Source organism: Juglans microcarpa x Juglans regia, chromosome 1D (genome assembly GCF_004785595.1).
Source record: "Juglans microcarpa x Juglans regia isolate MS1-56 chromosome 1D, Jm3101_v1.0, whole genome shotgun sequence".
Lineage (NCBI taxonomy): Eukaryota > Viridiplantae > Streptophyta > Magnoliopsida > Fagales > Juglandaceae > Juglans > Juglans microcarpa x Juglans regia.
Window position 1 is genome coordinate 36,355,069 of NC_054594.1, and position 19,302 is coordinate 36,374,370.

General features: G+C 34.3%; 1 protein-coding gene and 1 pseudogene across 1 annotated transcript; one reads left to right on the plus strand and one right to left on the minus strand.

The window, feature by feature from the left end:
• The first annotated feature begins 613 nt into the window (after positions 1-613).
• Positions 614-6,714, plus strand: LOC121253679 (annotated as a pseudogene).
• Positions 6,715-8,975: 2,261 nt separating this feature from the next.
• Positions 8,976-12,156, minus strand: LOC121239603 (auxin-responsive protein IAA13-like). Its single transcript, XM_041136880.1, has 5 exons — positions 11,504-12,156; positions 10,458-10,771; positions 9,958-10,075; positions 9,498-9,559; positions 8,976-9,389 (listed from the first exon to the last, which is right to left on the minus strand). Exons 1-5 carry the CDS (start codon positions 11,905-11,907, stop codon positions 9,340-9,342), a joined length of 948 nt encoding a protein of 315 aa, XP_040992814.1. The 5' UTR covers positions 11,908-12,156; the 3' UTR covers positions 8,976-9,339.
• Positions 12,157-19,302: the final 7,146 nt, after the last annotated feature.

Sequence of the window (19,302 nt, forward strand, 5' to 3'; positions counted from 1 at the left end):
TAATTATTGATTAATATGGATGAAAATATTCCAAATTCTTGTAGAAGTGCTACAGTCACATAGATATTTCATAAAAATAAACTCACAAACAAGTATAATTTTATGCAATATGTTAGGACTACTTTACAATAAAAGTAATTTTATAATTTGACGTATTATATCAAGTTATGTTAGTTTGTGGCTTTATTTTTGTGAAATTTCTATATCTAAAGAACTTTGCTTAATTTTAATTATTTTGATATAAATGCTGCTCAATTTTATTTGGGAAAATCAATTTTGCAATATAATACTTAAATTATTACATTTAATATATTTGTATCACGGAACTATCATTCTTCGTCTATCCTGGTTTAGTACTGTCGTAATATGTATTTTCGTCCTCAAATTGAATGATTGAGATGATATCTTTATGGTACGAAAAATTAAGAATCTTGATTATTGTTTCTACACTAATTAATGTTCTACTGCTAAATCATTTGCAACCAAATACTTTATAACACCCTTCTTTCCTAGCTTGTCGGGCTGGTAACATTGAACGTGAAATCCAATTAATATTGAGTTTTATGCATGAGAACAGTACGTGCGCTCCTATGATCACCGTGGGCAAAGGTTGCCCAGAAAGAACCTTGCGCCTTACGTAATATGTGTTACTGCTCTTGCTGATTCAACGTATATAATTATAAGATAAAATAAAAAAAAGATGACTGGACAGCTAATCTATAATTTTTCAACAACCATGAAAATCCGCCGCCTTCTCGAGAAATTTTCATCCTTAGTTCAATCATTCTATGCATGGTAATCTATATGGCAAAGCATAAATAATCTTTGGGTCCCAAACAGTCACCTCAGGTTGAAAATTCTGCCAAGTGCTTGGCCGCCCCTCCAATTTTCACAGGAAACAAACCACAGGTCCACACTCGCACATATTCCTCGTACTATTGAGAACGCCGGAATCCACCCATGGCTTCCTCTACCATTGCTCCAACCCCCCCATCTTTCATCCTCAACAAGGTTAATACTTCACCCCAGCTCTCATCTCCCAAGTTGATCGCTTTTATTTTAATCTCTTATTATTCTTCTTTTTTTCCCTGACAAAACTTCAATAACCCATCATGTCTTTGTTTCGTTCATTTTTGGTTGTTCTTCCGTAGAAGGATTTGGGCTTCTTTACTTTTTCGAGGCAATCGGTATCTTCCATTCCGAAATGCAGGAGAACGATCTCCAAGAAAATTTGTTCGGTCACGGCACCGCATCAGTCGGAACGCAAGCCTTCCACCACTGGTTCAGTTGGGTTCCGATCAATTTGTGTTTTTGATTTACGGGTTTAATAGTTTCTTGAATTTTGAAATTTTGATGGCTAGTTAATTGTTATTATTTTGTAATAATATTTATTTCTTCCATTAATGTGTTCTTTTCTTCATTGCACAATAGTTACCGGATGTATTTTGGTTTGTTTAAATATTGATGGAAGTTGGCGTCCGTCAGGATTTGATCATTTCCATTCCAGTGCGGGGTTGTTTTTTCTCCGTACAAATTATAGAAAAAATTAGTAGAAGTGGACATAGATACTTTTGAGGATATTTCCAAAAAAAAGAAAGGTGTTCGAGCTTCGAGCTTAACTGCTTGTGCTGAGTTGGTTCGGGCTATACGTCGTTCAGTTGAGCTATTAAATCCGAGTCAAGTCAAGAGGAATTCTGGTGTATTAATTAGTTTGAGACTTTATACATCGCAGAGGACTTGAATCTCTTTAAAGAGAGCGATATTTTCATATTTCAATCCAAACTGACTTCGTTTTAATCTTATTTTAATTGTAATTTTTATTATATTATTATATATTTCATTAACATTAATTACACAGGTGAAGACTGGGATGACGATGACCGAGAAGATTTTGGCCAGGGCTTTCCTTCTGAGAAAGCCCAGTTGAGCCCCGGTGAGAATGTTTGGGTCAACATTGACGTCTTAATGACCCATGATGTTTGTGGCCCCGGTTCGATCGGAATCTTCAAGAAAGAATTCGGACAGAAGGCCAAGGTATTGGATTTCCGTTATATTGCAATGTGATTTTTCATTTGTTTTTGCCTGCTTCACTAAATGTGAACGTCTGAGTCACATACTTGAGAGATATTTTTTGTTTTTTTCCCGCTCAATCTTCATCATTATATCTTGGCTGCTGAATTTTGAACTAAATGCTTGACGCTAGGTGAATTCTGTGTGTGGGTGTCTTAAATTGTGTTTTGAATTATGTATTAGCTGTATCTGAGATTGTGTATGTGAACGATTGTTTTGGAACCAAGGTTTGGGACTGAGAGAAGATTGTAGTAATACCTGACCATTACCTATTTACAAGTGACGAACGTGCAAACCGTAACGTGGATATATTGAGGGATTTCTGCATGGAGCAAAACATCAAGTACTTTTATGATATCAAAGATCTCAGTAATTTTAAGGTATGCTTTACCCTCTTTTTTGTTTACTCTCAATTTGCTAATCCATTCTCCTTGTAGTGAGAGTTTACTTGTCCAAAAAATAAAACACTTGAAGTTTACTTCCTAAAATTTCAGGCCAACCCAGATTTCAAAGGTGTATGCCATATTGCTCTTGCGCAAGAAGGTCATTGCAGGCCTGGAGAGGTATAGTTCTTTTATAAATCCATTGCAATGCATACAATTTATTGATTTTATGGTTTGTATTCCACTTATTAAACCATTTTCATTGCCTTCAGGTCCTGCTGGGAACAGACTCTCACACTTGTACAGCTGGAGCATTTGGTCAGTTTGCCACTGGAATTGCATCACTGATGCAGGTCTTGTGTTTGGAACTGGGAAGCTCCTGCTCAAGGTTTATAGATGCTTCATTTTGGCGTCCGAAAGTTATTGTGCTGTTTCCAATATCTATGACTTCTTTATGATGTAAATCCTGTTAGACAACAGCTATATTGGCTTAAGTTTGTACAATCTCGGTGAATTTTACAAATTATATATGTTCCCCCTATCCCACATCTAGTTATCATACTATATATGTTTCCGTAGTTCCTTTTTTCTGGAAACAACACTAATGTTCTGTCGAGCACTTGTATACATCCTCACTCTAGTCACTTAGTTTTGCATCTTTTTACTGATTGGAAGGTAGTTAAGAGACCTCTATGTGAGTGTGTGGATCTCCAAGTCTCAAACCTTGCTACTGTTACACTAAGGAAACTAGAAACCTAAAGAATATGGGAGGGTTGGGCTTTTCAATTTCCCTCAAGCTTTGTGTTGGCCTATTTTCTGCAATCTGTTTCTGTGCTACATCTCAGACGACTTTTTCTTGTCTAATGTCAAATTGCATTTTTTGTATCCTTATATCAATTTTTTTATGCAACTTTCATTTTCAGGTTCCCCCAACTCTGAGATTTGTAATGGATGGTGAGATGCCAAATTATTTGCTTGCAAAAGATTTGATTTTACAAGTAAGTTAAACTGGTCCTTCAATCTAGAATTTCCTTTAAATGTTCCTGATGCAGCCTTATACAATAGAGGACTTTTATTGCATGAGCCAATATTTATAAAGTGGTTCATGTAAATAAATATATCTTCCCTTTTCCATTTTGCCGCATTACTGAACAATCTTTACGTTACAGATTATTGGTGAAATATCTTTATCTGGTGCAACATATAAGTCTATGGAGTTTGTTGGCACAACTGTTGAAAGTTTAACTGTAAGTAAATTTTAAAAGACAGTTACTGCATCTATGGTATTAGTACAAATTTACATCTGTGATGTTAACCATGTTATTATTTGTGATTGTTCAAGTGGATCAATATAAGTCTCTAATCCTCTGTACTGTATAGATGGAAGAAAGGATGACATTATGTAACATGGTTGTTGAAGCTGGGGCAAAGAATGGTGTTGTCCCTGCTGATAGCACTACATATAAGTACCTTGAGGTTAGTGTTATTGATCATCAAATCGATTTGGTTTGATGGTTGTCTTTGTGTCTGCACGCGCACAACACAGTTAACTCTGATGTATGTATTAGCTATGCATGTTTGTGCAAACATACTAATATGTTTAAGAATATTTTACTCCGTTTGAGCCATATATCACCACTTAGATATCTGAAACTCATTCATAGTTTTGATCCTAAAACTTGACTGTAACAGAACACGAGCCTGGGTGTGAAACTCATCTTGTCTTAAGCATTGTCACCTTGATGAAAAACTTATTGATTAGGGAATTTGCTATTTTGGAAAAGAAGATATTTTCCCCATATGTATCATTTATCATGTCTAATGTTTGCTTATGATGTTATTTTTTGTTCTGAACAGGATAAGACCTCTTTGGCATATGAACCAGTTTATAGTGATCAGCAAGCAAGGTAGTAGATGCATTAAATAATTGCTATAAATATGTTATTTGATATCATACTGGATTCTTCTTCTGTGACGTTTCCACTATTTTTTTCTTTTGTTCACCTTTGGGTTTCATTTGTGTTGATGAGGTTAATTTTCTTGGCTTTAAGATTTCTTTCTGAGTACAGATTTGATGTCACAAAACTGGAACCACTGGTAGCAAAGGTGGGTGATAATTTCCTTAAATTTTATTTTATTTTCCTTTTTCCCTAAGGTAATTCAAACATGGGATACCATATAGATGGTGGATCAAATATTTTTATCTCTTAAAGTTCTTTTTCTCTGTTTTGCTTCTTGACAGATTGTTACCTTTGCATGTCTGGGAGTAATGATGTCTATATTTTTTTGCAGCCACATTCCCCTGATAATCGAGCTTTAGCAAGAGAATGCAAAGATGTGAAAATTGACAGAGTCTATATCGGATCTTGTACGGGAGTAAAAACGGAGGATTTTGTTGCTGCAGCCAAAGTTTTTCTAGCTTCAGTAAGAACCCATTTGTCTCTGTTATATATAAGACCAGTGGACAATTTTATGCTACTTATATATGGTAACATCGGTTAAAGTCTTGATATGATATTCTTTTTGAACATATATTAATTTAAAAAAAAAATTATGGGCTGGAATTTTAGAAATTTTGGTTGCTGGTGCCTGATTTGCTTGGTCGTTATCCATTTGTTAATAATCATATGATAAAAATTACTAATTTTCTGCCTTATATGGTAGTAAAATATAAATGAAGATGTGCTTTGATTATGAAAGATGTATCTTAATTAATTTTGTAGAGCTGCATGCCATAGTTGTATATGTTGATCTTGAATAATACATTTGAGTATTATTACTTCATTGAAGAATCAAATTGAGATTTAGTTATGTTTTTGCACTTTGCACATCTTTGGTAGTTATTGAGACTTTATTCTAATGGTGTTCATAATAAACTATTCTTCTTATTATTCGAGCTTCTTTTTTTTTTTTTTTTTTTTTTTTTTTGGCTTCATTCTTTTCCCAGCATTTTGTTGTGGCTTTTGCTAATATTATTCCTCTGATTTTGGGATTCAAACTTAAAGGAAGTAATTGCTTTTGTGCAGGGAAAAAAGGTCAAAGTCCCCACATTTCTCGTCCCTGCCACCCAAAAGGTTTGCAACTTTAAGGGTGGGTTTGGATACACAAAACATCACATATCATCTTATCTCATTTCATTATTATAACTTTATCAAATTTTCAGACAAAAATATAATAAACAATTTAATTTTTTCAAATTCCAAAATAAAAATAATATTCTAAAAATATTTTATTCAACTTTCAACAAAATATCTCATCTCATCTCATTTGAACTGTCTATCCAAACCCACCCTAAATCACAGTTTAAAAAAAAAAAGAAAATAATTGTAGGAATAATTTATTGTCAAAGAAAATGTGAAGCACCTGTATGATAAAATTAACAGGTTTGGATGGATATATATGGTCTTCAAGTACCGGGATCTGGTGGCAAGACTTGCTCCCAGATATTTGAAGAAGCTGGATGTGACACACCTGCCAGTCCTACTTGTGGTGCTTGTATGGGTGGCCCTGGAGACACTTATGCACGAATTAATGAACCTATGGCAAGTTATTCTTTTCCCTTCTTTTGCACCTCTCTCAAAATGCACAATTGGTTGTTCAACATAAATTTTCTATTTATTCATTTATTTTCCAAAATCAGGGCTGTAGATGCTTTGGGTTAGGTTGAGAAAAGAAAAGATATTTTATTTTTTACAAATATTTAAAACTGTGTAAAAAATGATTAAGATAAAAAAGAAAAAAAAGAAAAAAATGCAATTGCACTGATCGGTACACTTCCTTCGGTTAAATATCGATACTAGGAACACTGTCTTATTGCGAATATCTAAGGCCAATGCAGTTTATTTCAATGAACTTCCTCTTGCTGCAGGTCTGTGTTTCAACAACAAACAGGAACTTCCCGGGCCGAATGGGACACAGAGAAGGCCAGGTATATCTTGCTTCCCCATATACTGCGGCAGCATCAGCTTTGACGGGCTATGTTACTGATCCCAGGGAATTCTTGCAATAGGCTATAATTATAATAGAATTTGTGCGGATATTAGAAGTTGTATACAATGAGTAATGATCTCTTTTTACAACCATTTATATAATTATGTGTTAAAATAAAGGTATTTATGTAAAATGCAGTGCAGAGATATTGCAATGTAATATGATTTGAGTGAGAGAGACTGTAATGGCCCCAGTAAGTCCACATTTGGGTTGGATGAATGATTATGTTACATGGAGGACAAGTCCCTATTTCCAATAGGAAAATTGTAATGATCCAAGTGGGTCCCATTTATAATTTTATTAGTCGTTTTCTAGAGGATAAACATAGATACGAGTAAGTTATCGTTTGGATATAGAAAATGTTTCATCTCATCTTATATTATAATTTTATTATTTTTTTACACAAAATATAATAAACAATTCAATTTTTAAAATTTTAAAATAATAATAATATTAAAAAATTAATATTTTAACAATATTTTATTCAATTTTCATCTAAAACTATTTTATCTCGTCACCATCCAAATGGAGCTTAATTCTTTGGTCTTTGCTGTTTGAATTACACATTTTTTTATCTCAGTTCTCTCTTCTTGAGTAATTTTACATACAACTGTAAAGTGTGTAAATGTTACGTAATTATTTTGAAAAAAAGTAGAGTCTATTATTAAAAAATTAATTTTGAGTAATTCTACATATAATCGTAGTTATAAATATCTTTTCTCATAGAGATATCACTAATCTAAAACATAGTTATAGAAATAATTATAAAAATGATTGCATTTCTATTATTTTATTTTACTTGAGAAAATTATAAAAGGGATGCAAAATCAACGGGTTTAAGGTTAAACTTTTTTTTTTTTTCTTAATTTTATTTGCGGCAAGAAGTGCATTGCACTTGCACTTTTGGGGGAGAAATGAAATGGAAACCACCAAAAAAGTATGGGGAACAAATTGGAAAAAAGAAGAAAAAGAGCCTGACATGTATCCCTTTTAACTGATCATGAGCACATAGGTACCCCAGCCAGCATAAAATAATACAGTTGTCCCCTCTAATCAATTCAAAGGAAGGTAATTAATTAATGAAAGAAGCACCACTCTGTAGCCATCAATGGCGTGGTCTTCTGCAGTGAAAATTAGTAATCAAGACCGTCTTCCTTTTTCTCTGTTTCCTTTTTGGTTTTAGCAGTATTCAGATACTTACCCAAGTGATCATCGCCAATGGCATCGGAATCTTTCTCCAAAAAAGTAAAAAACGAAAGAGAAAGGCAGAAAAACAAAACAAAGAGGAATAAAGCAAGCAGCTTCCTGAATGTTTTACCATCAAAACTTAATGAAGTAGGAAAAGGTCTAACTGAGGGGTAGAAGGTTTGGTTTCCATGTTACATTCGTGGATAACTACTTAACTTTGTCTGTTGGTGGTCGGCTATTAACTTCCTCGCGAGACAGAATCCTAGGCCTTCCTTTGTTGTGTACAATACGAATAACAAGTGAGAGGAGAATAAGGTGAAGCAAATGTTACGATCCCTTTTACTTTTTTTTTTTTTTTTTCAAAACCTTACTGCTCAAAATATATATATTTTTTTTTGGAAGAAGACGGTACCTAATTTTATTGATAGCTCTGACTTATGACAGAATAAAATCGTAGTTATAACAAAACACCCGGGAGATACATGTAAGCAATACTGCTAAAAAATATAAAAGATATATATACATAAATGAGACCTTGCAATGATTATTGTGTCTATCTCACACAAGTATTAATGTGTCATAAAGTGTTTTTGTGTTTCTCCCTTTCACTTTTATTCCAAGAGAAATATTTGGTCGACACAAAAATCTAATCTTATATAAGAAAGTTCATAAACCAATGTCGCTTAATGTTTTTAAATTTTAAAACAAAAATAATTTTAAAATCTGACGGATCATATTAACATGCAAGATTTTTGTGTAGACCCATCACTTCTCTTGCACAAAAAGAGAAGGGAAGCAACAGTTTGGCATAGTTTATTATTGATTGCTTTTATCTTAAATACTTTGATGATAACTCTATATCACTAATTTTAGTCAAGATTCATTATTTAGCAGCTGTGATACAGTGAATGCAAAACTCAGCACCACCAAGGTAGTGTATACATAACAAAGTAACTTCTATGTAGTTGTTACTAGAAAACAGTCGTGGTAATATATCAATCACTGTACATGATACAATATTTTATATAAATGAATTTTGAAGGAAAATTAGTAATTTATTCTGGTGATGTATCCCTGGGAAATGGTGCTGAGGCTTTGACCAATTAAATTAATGTCACAGTGGTGGTGATTAAAACCAGGGCATTTGTAATGCAAAACTCTGCTACTGGAAGGTTTGGAATAATTTGAACAGGTTGATTCAGCTAAAAAGAAATAAAACAATCGAATTATGTCAAGCCACAAACAAAAGACACTTGAAAACACTCTATGCTGAAGCATAACATATAGAAACATGGCCAAAAGCAACACAACAGCAAAAAATTTTAGAAATCAAAACCACACAAGTTTTATCACCAATAAAAAAAACTGAGACCCGTAGATTGCAGCAAACTCGACACTCTAGATATCAAGTACTCCCATATTTACAATACGGTGAAGCAGCAATCAGCCAAGTAGGCAGGCCTGTATGGTAGCACTATATATAAGAGACTGTAAGAACTAAAATCAAATTGGCCTAAGAGAACAAAAAAGCAGCAAGAACCAGAAACTGGTTGAGTATAACAAAAAAGAGCAGGATAAAACCAGTGGAAGAACAATCTTGGTTGGACACTCTGTCTCTTCAACTTTTCTACTTTCCTTTTAACTTTTGTTGTCAAACTGTGGGTTTTCTTCATTTACCAAATTTGAAAATGATCAGACGGCAGCAACATCATATGGGCTTGCTTCTTTGTCTTTCATTCCTTTCATGAAATCTTGGAGCTGGAAACATATATTAGCCAAAGGTTAGGAAGTAGGGGAAAATAGATCAACCCAAAATTTGTGAAAGCCAGACACAAGAATGATAGATGAAACTTAAACTTTGAATACCAAGTCCATTAGCCTCGGAGGTCCTCATGATTCGAAGCCGTTTCACCGAGCCAAGGAACATCCTAAAGTTACAATAGCAAAATGCAGGCATACCGTTAGCAACACCAAAAAAATAAGTAGACAACAAAATAAGTTGAGCGAAGGAATTCTATTTCCACCCCTCCCCTCCCCTCCCTCCAATCGGGATGGCAAGGGCAGGTGAAGCCTTTTTTTTTTTTTTTTTTTTATCAGTATAATCTTTTGGTCATCCAAGACTGCTACAACTCGTGAGTCATATCATATGAAACCCTCAAACAGACCAAATAGTAATATGGTCCATCAATGGCCAGGACCGTCAAGAGTGACTCTGCTCACTTCTACATTGTGTGTCCATTGTTCCACTTTCATGACTCCCCTTTATCATTCTATTATTTTATTATTTTGTGTTTTTAAATTATAATATTTCATGACTGTTGCATACCCCCATGGAACATCTCCCACAAGCATCCAGTCTCCATCTCTGTCTTCATAAGTGAGCACAAATTCAGATGAACCATCCAAGAGCTTAGAGGGCTTTGTCAATTGCTCCTTCTCTCCACCTGATCATAATTACACAAGAACCACGTTAATTTCACACAAGAACAAATAGCGAATTGCCATTCATACCAAAATCTTCGTTTTTTTTTTTTTTTTTTTTTTTTTTTTGTGTGGAAGAAACCCACAGACCCAAGCTCCTGTACCAGGTCGTTGGGTAAAACTCCTGACATCTCAACCTACCCTTTATCGGGTATCAATTTTATTCGATTATTCGAGGATTGGTTGTGTGGAAAGTCAAAGCACTTCTCACCACGGGGGCGAGACTAGACTTTTCATCCCAATCGGCACTTCAAAGATTACCCCTTTTATGAAACCACGGATAAAATTCTTTGTTTGACCAATTCAACGTGCCGAAAATCAAAAGACACGAGTAAGAGAACTAACCAATTGATTTGACAGTTGTGGCGGACCTAAAGAACATGTCTTCCAGCATTTGGGCCAAAGTCGCATAGCAAGAATGAGCATTCAAATCAACCTTTCTTCCAATTGGAACTCCATCTATATTCACCTTCACAAACCCAAGATGACATTTTTCTTTAGCATTAGTTTCAGCCTTTGAATAAATTTTCTTCTTTGCAGCATCGGGGGATTTATCTTTCTCGCCAATCAGCTTTTCTTCTTCAGCCCTTTGACTCTTTGCTTGATTAACTAAGCTGTTCATCCTATAAGCCCTTATTGGTGGCCATCCCACGACCTGACTGCTTTCATGAAGCAAATCACAACAAATGAATGATAACATCCGAGAATAGATTGAAGAACGTAACAAAGATCAGTCAAGACCTTGTTCTCGCAATAACAAGGCAAATACTTCAGCTTTCAAGGAAAATAAATAATAAACAGAACATAGAAGCCGATTATTTGAAGCATCATGCACACAGTCGACAATCTTAATGTCAACAATAAAGAAAGAAGATCAAGTGATTACAAAATAAATAAGAGGACTTCTTACATTAAGAGAACATAATAAAAAAAGGCATAGCCCATTAAGAGCTTGTGATGGAAAATAAATTTATAAAGACAGACGTAGGATATGGAAATAGTTACGAAAAACTAAGGCACACACGGAATAAACCGGTCACATAAATAAAAGTTAAAAGCCACTCGACCCAAAGGAGGAAATACTCCACATGAGGAACAGATAGAAGCAAACCAACTACTCATATAAATGATTGAAGCGAGAGGGAAGGAGGGATTAGATTTTGATCTTATGCAGTGTTTGCACATTACTTGGGACCCCAGATAAACTAGTTAGCCTATAAACATCCACTTGTCTCCCTAAATGTAAGGTATTTTAATTTCAGGAATCGGACAGCGAAATGACATAAGAACATAAAAGATCGAGGATTTCAAAACTTTCCCACGCTTTGCTTTGCTACCAAACAAGGAGACTAAAAGGGAGAGAGAGAGAGAGCTCATATGAACTATCTAACCTGCCACCAGTAGGAGATCCACCCTCCTGACAAACAGAGTCAGCAGCTCTCTTAGTTCCAGAAACAGGGCCAACAGCAGCAGCAGCAGTAGCTCTGTCCGAGAACCGAGACGGAGTTGAGGAACCATGGGAGACCACAGAAGGAAAGTCTTTGGCAGTCAAGATTCGACCACGCTCTCCCCATTTACAAGGCTTAGCCTTTACTGCAGCAGCACCACCACCTAGGCTCAGACCAAGACCCAGCTCGAGCTCAGCCTCTGCCGGGTACGAGGATGCCTCAGAGGACATGCCCACAAAGTCTTGCTCCACCACCTCCACCTTTGATACAGTGGACTCATTAGCAGATGCCCCAGAAGAACCACCTCCTCCACTACCACCACCTAGTAAACCAAGAGTACCATCCATGAGAGCGAGAGAGTCAAATTCCTAGCAGGATCAAAGAAAAGTTTAAAGAAGCTGTATTTTTTGAGAGGGTGGAATGGCAAGGATTTGGAGTAATGAGGGGGTGAGAGGAGAGCACAGAGGGAACAAAAGGCACGAAAGGAAGGAAGGGAAGGAGTGTAGGTTGGAGGGAGGTGGTGGAGGGAGTGATGAAGCTGGGGCCCATGTGTCTGGTAGTGCGCCTAGCACTCTTAGCACCCCGACCTCAAATTTCCTTGACATGATTCATTTCTTTTTTAGAATCTGATTTTCTCTGTTGGTACAGTGTTGAGAAAGAAAAGGCCTTTGGAGAGAGAGAGAGAGAGAGAGAGAGAGGAAAATAGTATAAGCATGAGTAAATACAATTTGCTTACTGTAGTTGTAACTAAAAAAAAAATATTATCTGCTCTGTTTTTCGGCCATCTGAGTGGCATGGTTCTTTAAGATAATAAAGATGGAAAAATATACCCGTGATTTGATGTGATAAGGGTTGGGCTCAGAAAAGGAAGGGATAATGCAAAGGTGGGAAGTGATTAAAAAAAAAAAAAGTCTTTCAGACTTTCACTGACCATGTTTTCTAAATTTATTTATTACGTCATAATAAGATGATTAATGATGTTAGGAATTAGCTCACAAACAAAAAAGAGTTCGGATTAGTCAGATTTGATGGCATTTATCTTGAGAATTGCTATATATATATATATATATAAAGAGATTATATAAGATAAATTTATAAATTGAAGTGATTTTATAAAATTTATTAGATCTATTTTATAATAAAAATAATTTTATAATTTAACATACTATATCAAGCTACATCAGTTTATAGGTTTATTTTTGTATAGTTAGTTTGTGGTTAAAGTATTTTCTTTTTACAAATCATATTTATAATTTTAGCCATCACTAGTCACCATAAGTCTTATCATAAAAAAAAAAATTAAAATTTTGAGACTATCAGACTTGATTTTATTAAATTATATTTTAGTTTATTTTATTTTTTTTTCTTTGAGCTATTTATTTATATATCTTGTAGTTTTCTGGACTGTTTATATATCTTCCCCAAGAAGATTAAGATTTAAACCTAATTAAAGGCTAGATAGATAGATAGGTAGGAACATTGGGATGAATAATAATGAATATTACTCGATTGAATGAATGAAGAGTACTGCCAATACCTCTAATAATCCGAGCTAGCTTTAGTATAAAAGAAAGCATTGGTTAAATTCTAAGTCTCAAAGCTCGAGTCTTTTTTTCAAGCAAAAGCATTAATATTCTAATTATCTTTACTTGCTCCATGCATGCTCCCGGCTCTTTCTTTCTTCCTGTGTGCTGTCTACTATTTAGACGACAAACAGCACCAAAACTTGTTTAGAAAGTTGAGACCTTAAAGAGATCATACATTGCCAGTGGACAGTGGGTCCCTGCAGCCAAACAAAAGCTTAAAAAATTTCCTAAGGAAGAAGAAGACACATTCATTATTAATTATTCATAAAAACCACATTTATCATTGCAAATTATTCTCCCATGGACCCACTTCTGAAACATTTGTCTGCTAGAGATGGTCTAATCAATTGATTGTTTAGGAAAGAAAGGAAAGCAGGAAAAAAAAAAAAAAAAAGATAGAAGAAATAAACAGAATTTTAGTCAATGCTACACTACACAGAGTTTAAAAATCCTGGCTTGCTAGAGTACTTTTGTTCTCGTTTATCCTTGCAATCTTGTCCAGAGCCTGTCTGCATAATTCCTAATTGCACTGTTCGAATGCCGAGCTTTGGTGGAAAAACACTTCATACAAATCATGCTTGCGGCCTTTTTGTCATTATAATTGATTACATCGAGTAACCTATGGCATTTATTAATTTGTATTATACATGACAGTGATCGTCATATACGTAGTGCATGGATACAGTATACCCACTACTTAGTACTTTATACCCTAAAGAAAGGTGCATGCGTACAGGCCAGATACCCTTTTTTTTTTTTTTTTTTTTTTTTAATGGGTGCGGCTATTATGCCGTCAACTTGACCGTTGGATATATCAAAGTTTTTTTTTTTTTTTTTTATATTTTTTAACATATTTAAATATATTTAAAAAATAAAAAAATATATCAATACATTTAAAATCACTTCTTTAATCACTAAGTAAGAAATAAAAAATAAAAAAAATTGACCAGCAGTCAAATAGAAATGTCAAAATAAGTGGGTATAATTATATTTTCCTTTTTTTATACTCAGATTTCATTTTGAGACTAAAAAATGAATGCATGAGTTGGATGATAATTCGAATGAACCCTAGCTAGCTGGCACTATATATTATATATGCCTTTCATTTAAGTTAAAACTATATATAATGTTTATCGTGTTATTAAAGAAAAGTTTACAACAAATAGTTAAATACATCGCTTCCCCTTAAGTTTAAACTAATTTCTAATATTTTTAGGGTTTGGATTAAATGATTATGTACATTCATAGCTTCCCATTATGTCCCGTAATTTGGAGGGTGAAAATATTTCTTCTCACCTCATTTAATTATTATAATTTTTCTAAATTTTTATAAAAAATATAATAAACAATTCATATTTTTTAAATTTTAAAATAATAATAATATTAAAAATAATATTTTATTCAATTTTTAACCTTCATTTTAATTTAATATCTAAAGGTCAGGCACCCAAGTTGAACTTTTGGTATTTAATTAGTCAATTTATTACGCGCACACGTATATATATATATACACACAGACATATATATATATATATATACACAGTAGTTTGGGTCAGACAGTAATTAATAATGGTACGTAATATTTAATGGTTTAGACTAATAAACACAAATTGATATTCTAAGATTAGCGAGTTTGCACATCTGGGTCTAGCGTATATATTTATGACAAATTGGCTTGTGCCTCATGTATCATGTTTAGAGATTGACATATATATTTCAAGCTAGCTCAAGCCAATTTGACGTTTATATCATGATGCAGGTGTATCCAGAAAATGAGGTTAATTGGCCAGCTCACATTAATTATAAGATTCAATATTATATATGGAGATATATATATATATATATATTTATATATATATATTTATATGTAAGATTAATTCGTGATCTTCGATGGCGAGGGAATGAAAATTAGCATAAAACAAGTAGATCTAGATCAAATTACCGTTAATCATGCATGCTTGATCTCTTTTCACTTCTTTTCCTCTTAAATCATAGACAAAAAACAACCCTTATATACTTTAGAAAGGGGATAAAGTTAAAGGTCTCATGAAATCTTGCCCACTTATATTGCTTTATTATCTCATTGACATTTTGTCTTCAAACAGACCAAAAAAAAAAAAGGAAAAGAAAAAAGAAAAAGAGAACAGAGAGATTAATTTATTAGTTATCTGCATGCAAAGTCTTGATTTTTACTAATGGGTTCGAAACTTTCATTATAGTCATAAAATCAACTGCATGTTGAGATCAAACAAAAAGAAAGAAAGAAATGAATAGGTAGCCATATTGAGCGCATGCATGCATGCATCGTGACTTTATTTGTAGCTTTTCCTTCTAAATTTTAACAACGTGCATGGCCTCATGTCCTATATATATACATGCAGTTCACTTCTATAGTTCTATTAATATTGAAGGTTAGACTTCATGAGTACGTAGAATTTCCGAATGATCATGGGATGAGAAAATATTAGAGGCAACATCTTAATTATATATATTTATTGGGAGCTTCTCAATAATAAGAGCATGAGAGTCGAGAGCATATTTATTTACACCCTTAAAACAGGCTTTATTTACATAATCTTATGTTTAATTTGTATGGGTATTGAGAATACAATACTTCAGAATACCTCACTATTATTGATTATTTTATTATTACTTTTTATCTACTTTTCACTACTATTTAATATTCTATTATTATCTTTTCATTACTATTCACAGAATACCTGAGAATACCTAACTATTAAAATGCAACCATAGTCATGATTATCAAGAATCATTAGTCAGAAATAATAATTAAAGATTTATATTCTTTAGAATTTCTGTTTAACTTTAGGGTTTAGAATAAAAAAGAGATATGCCTACGAGCGAGTCTCATAATATCTAAGCTGCCTGATTGAATTAATAGCATTTATAATTACATGATAAATTCATCGGACATTCATTAATAACATGAGATTCATTTTACATATGTATCTCTTTTTTTATAATAAATTCTAAAATATAATAATAGAGAGAAATCCAAAATGCATTATAATCTCACATTGATTAAAATCCAAGAACAAAATCTAGAAGGCGGCAAGGGATCATGTGAGATTTAATGGGGGACGGTTACCGAATTGGGAATTTAGAATCAAATAAAAAAAAAAATCCATCCAACCGAAGGCGAAAAGTGTAAACTAGCTTCGAAGGACAAACCGACAAGGTGGGAGCCACATCACGTTCTTCCAACCTTTGTATGAGCGCCACATAAGCAGACAAGGCGCGCGACTAACCCGCCCACTTTTAGCTGCCACCACAACGCAAAAGTAATTTCTTTTCTTTTTGCATTACATTAGACAGCTCCGACTCATTTCTATTTCTATGTATGGAGATTTTTATAGGCCTCTTTTCTACAATTATTTTTAATTTTACATAAGAAATTATGTTGATTTTGACTCCAAAATTCGGGGAGATTATTTTAGAGCGAAAAGGAAAATGACTACAGATTAGTGTCGATAAAGCTGATAAGATTTGAAAGCATAGTTAAATATCATGATCCTAATTAAAGATTAAAAGATTAATCAAATTAATTACTATCCAACATTTTTAGTTCAATAAATGAATATGGTCTCATATAAAATTAGATAATTAGTGGTCCAACCACCATCCAACTTTTGGTAAATTGATAGTACATGTAAAAAGATTTTGGACGGAAATGACGTGGTCCGTGGGGATCGGATCATGGATTTGGAACCGAGAGTAAAAGTCAGCACATAAACAGCATATATGTCTATTGTATGTGTGTATATATATCTGTACATATATATATATATGTATGTATATATATATATATATATGTATATGGGTTACATGCATGCATGTATACTGACCCTGTCTCCAAGATATATATACATAGACACACACGGGTTGCATGCATGTATGCATCAAAAAGTAAAAGTCAGCAAATGAGCAGCCATGTATATATGCCAGCATAAATACATAATGGGGCTAGCGCTGCATGCCGTGTAGTTTGTCTCTCTCTTGCTGGCCATATATGCAATAAATGCATGCATGAGGTGGTACGGAAGTGCCTCCACCAGAGTCCACAATGTAGAAAAATTCTAATCGTCAACCACACATCACATATAATTTTTTTAATTTTTTCTCTTGTTAAATATGTGATGTAAGAATAATAAATAGAAAAAATAAATTATTTTAAGAAAAATAAAACCAAAAGAAATTTAAAAAAAAAAATAGTATGTGGTGTATGATATGTGGAGATGATAAATAGCAAAACTCCATAATGTAAAAAATTACATTGTGGAGTGTGATGTGTTAATGATAAAAATTACACAACAGACCGAAAAGGAAGAAAGAGTCATCTTCGACTCACGAGATAATTCGGGCTTCGATACAATATTCGTCGTGTTCATCTATAACATAAATAATAAATAAGCGAATAAAATTAAATAAAAGAGAGACACGAAAATTTACGTGGTTCGACATAAAAACCTACATCTAAGGGTTATTGGGGGCAAAATCCACCATATCATGTGGTGATTTTATAATATCTCATGACCTCACATATCGCTCATTACAATGGGAGAATTTAGTTTCAGAAGAGTTGGTGGAGAGTGTATGGAGAGGACCAGTCTAGAGCCCCCCATATTTGTGGGGGAGCTGCTCCTTATATAGAGGTTATTTCTTTAGAGTGATAGAGTCCAACTTGACTTGTGATATCTTTTCATTTTAGAAGTCTGAGCCAACTTCTTTACCTTATCTCTTTCCTGCCTTATCTCTTGGATTTATCTCTTCACTTAGTGATTGGTTTCCAGAGGGTTTGACTCAGTCAATTTAGTCCCTAACAGATGCTCTCAATTCTTAAGATCAACTTGTTTATCAAGTAGGCCTTGAGAATCTTTAAGTCAACCATTATGGAGGTAACCTGTAGAAAAGATATTCTGGCAGCTGGTAGTTTTTCATTATTATGCAATGGAGTTCTCCATGAGTGGTCCTCAAGAATAAATTGTAAAATTTGTAGTAAGAGTCTTTGAGGATGGGCTTTTGTGAAATTTGTTTGTAAGAATGTTTGCATAGTGATTGTATGTGAATGCTTATCGTTAGTAAAACGCGTATATTTCCATGCTCGGTGATCATTTTTGGGTTTTCGGTGGCTTCAGTGGATTTTGCTCCGTGCTGTATTTTTTGTTGGTGTTTTTCCATTTTAACGTGGATATAAGAGTTTGTTCGTAGTAACCCGCGCTTAAGTGGTCAAGGTGCCCGTCGACCCCCTTGGATCCATCTTAGGCGGTTGCTGAGCCCGTCGACTCGTTCCCGAAGGAGACACTCGGATGTGAGTGTAGTGGGAGAAGGTGTTAACGAGAGATCCTTCGACTATTTTAACCTTTAAGTATTAGGCTTATGGGAGATCTCTCGACCACGTCATATTTTGGCGAGAAGGTGTTAACGGGAGATCTCTTAACCGTTTTAACCTTTAAGTATTAGGCTAGTGGGAGATCCCTCGACCAAGTCACCTTATGGCGAGAAGGTGTTAACGGGAAATCTCTTGACTGTTTTAACTTTTAAGTATTAGGCTAGTGGGAGATCCCTCGACCACATCACCTTTTGGCGAGAAGGTGTTAACGGGAGATCCTTCAACCGTTTTAACCTTCAAGTATTAGGCTAGTGGGAGATCCCCTCGACCATTTTAACTTTTAAGTATTAGGCTAGCGGGAGAGTGCCTCGACCGCGTAACCCTTTGAGGAGCAACTGCAATTTGTGGGGGAGCTAGAGATCGATCATACCAAAAATGAACATATTAGGTTAAATAATCTAAACCACAAGTTTGAAAACCTGGTCCATCTCGCTTGAGTAAGGAAGGCTGGTGACATATGAGCGATATCTGTAGGGCAACAATGAGGACATGGGATGCTCATGATACCGAATGGTCCGAGTAATTTGGCTATTGCATCCAACTATTTCTTGACTGAAGTTGTTCACTGCCGAGTGATTTTTTTTTTTCTTGTATCGTTGAATAAAATTCATTTGTATATGGTGTGGAAAATACCGTGTATGGTGAGAGACACTTTGTGTGGTGTGTAATTGGCGAGGAAGGCTCTATGCAGTGCATAACTGGCGAGGAGTATCCCGTGATTAAGCAATTGGCGAGGTACACCTCTT

Bases quoted from the DNA above. Each gene is read 5' to 3' on its own strand.
- LOC121239603 (XM_041136880.1), bottom strand. From the start codon at position 11,907: ATGGATGGTACTCTTGGTTTACTAGGTGGTGGTAGTGGAGGAGGTGGT. The intron at 10,772-11,503 runs GTTAGATAGTTC...TCATGAAAGCAG, and splicing joins GGATCTCCTACTGGTGGCAG to TCAGGTCGTGGGATGGCCAC. The intron at 9,390-9,497 runs GTATTCAAAGTT...ATATGTTTCCAG, and splicing joins CTCCGAGGCTAATGGACTTG to CTCCAAGATTTCATGAAAGG.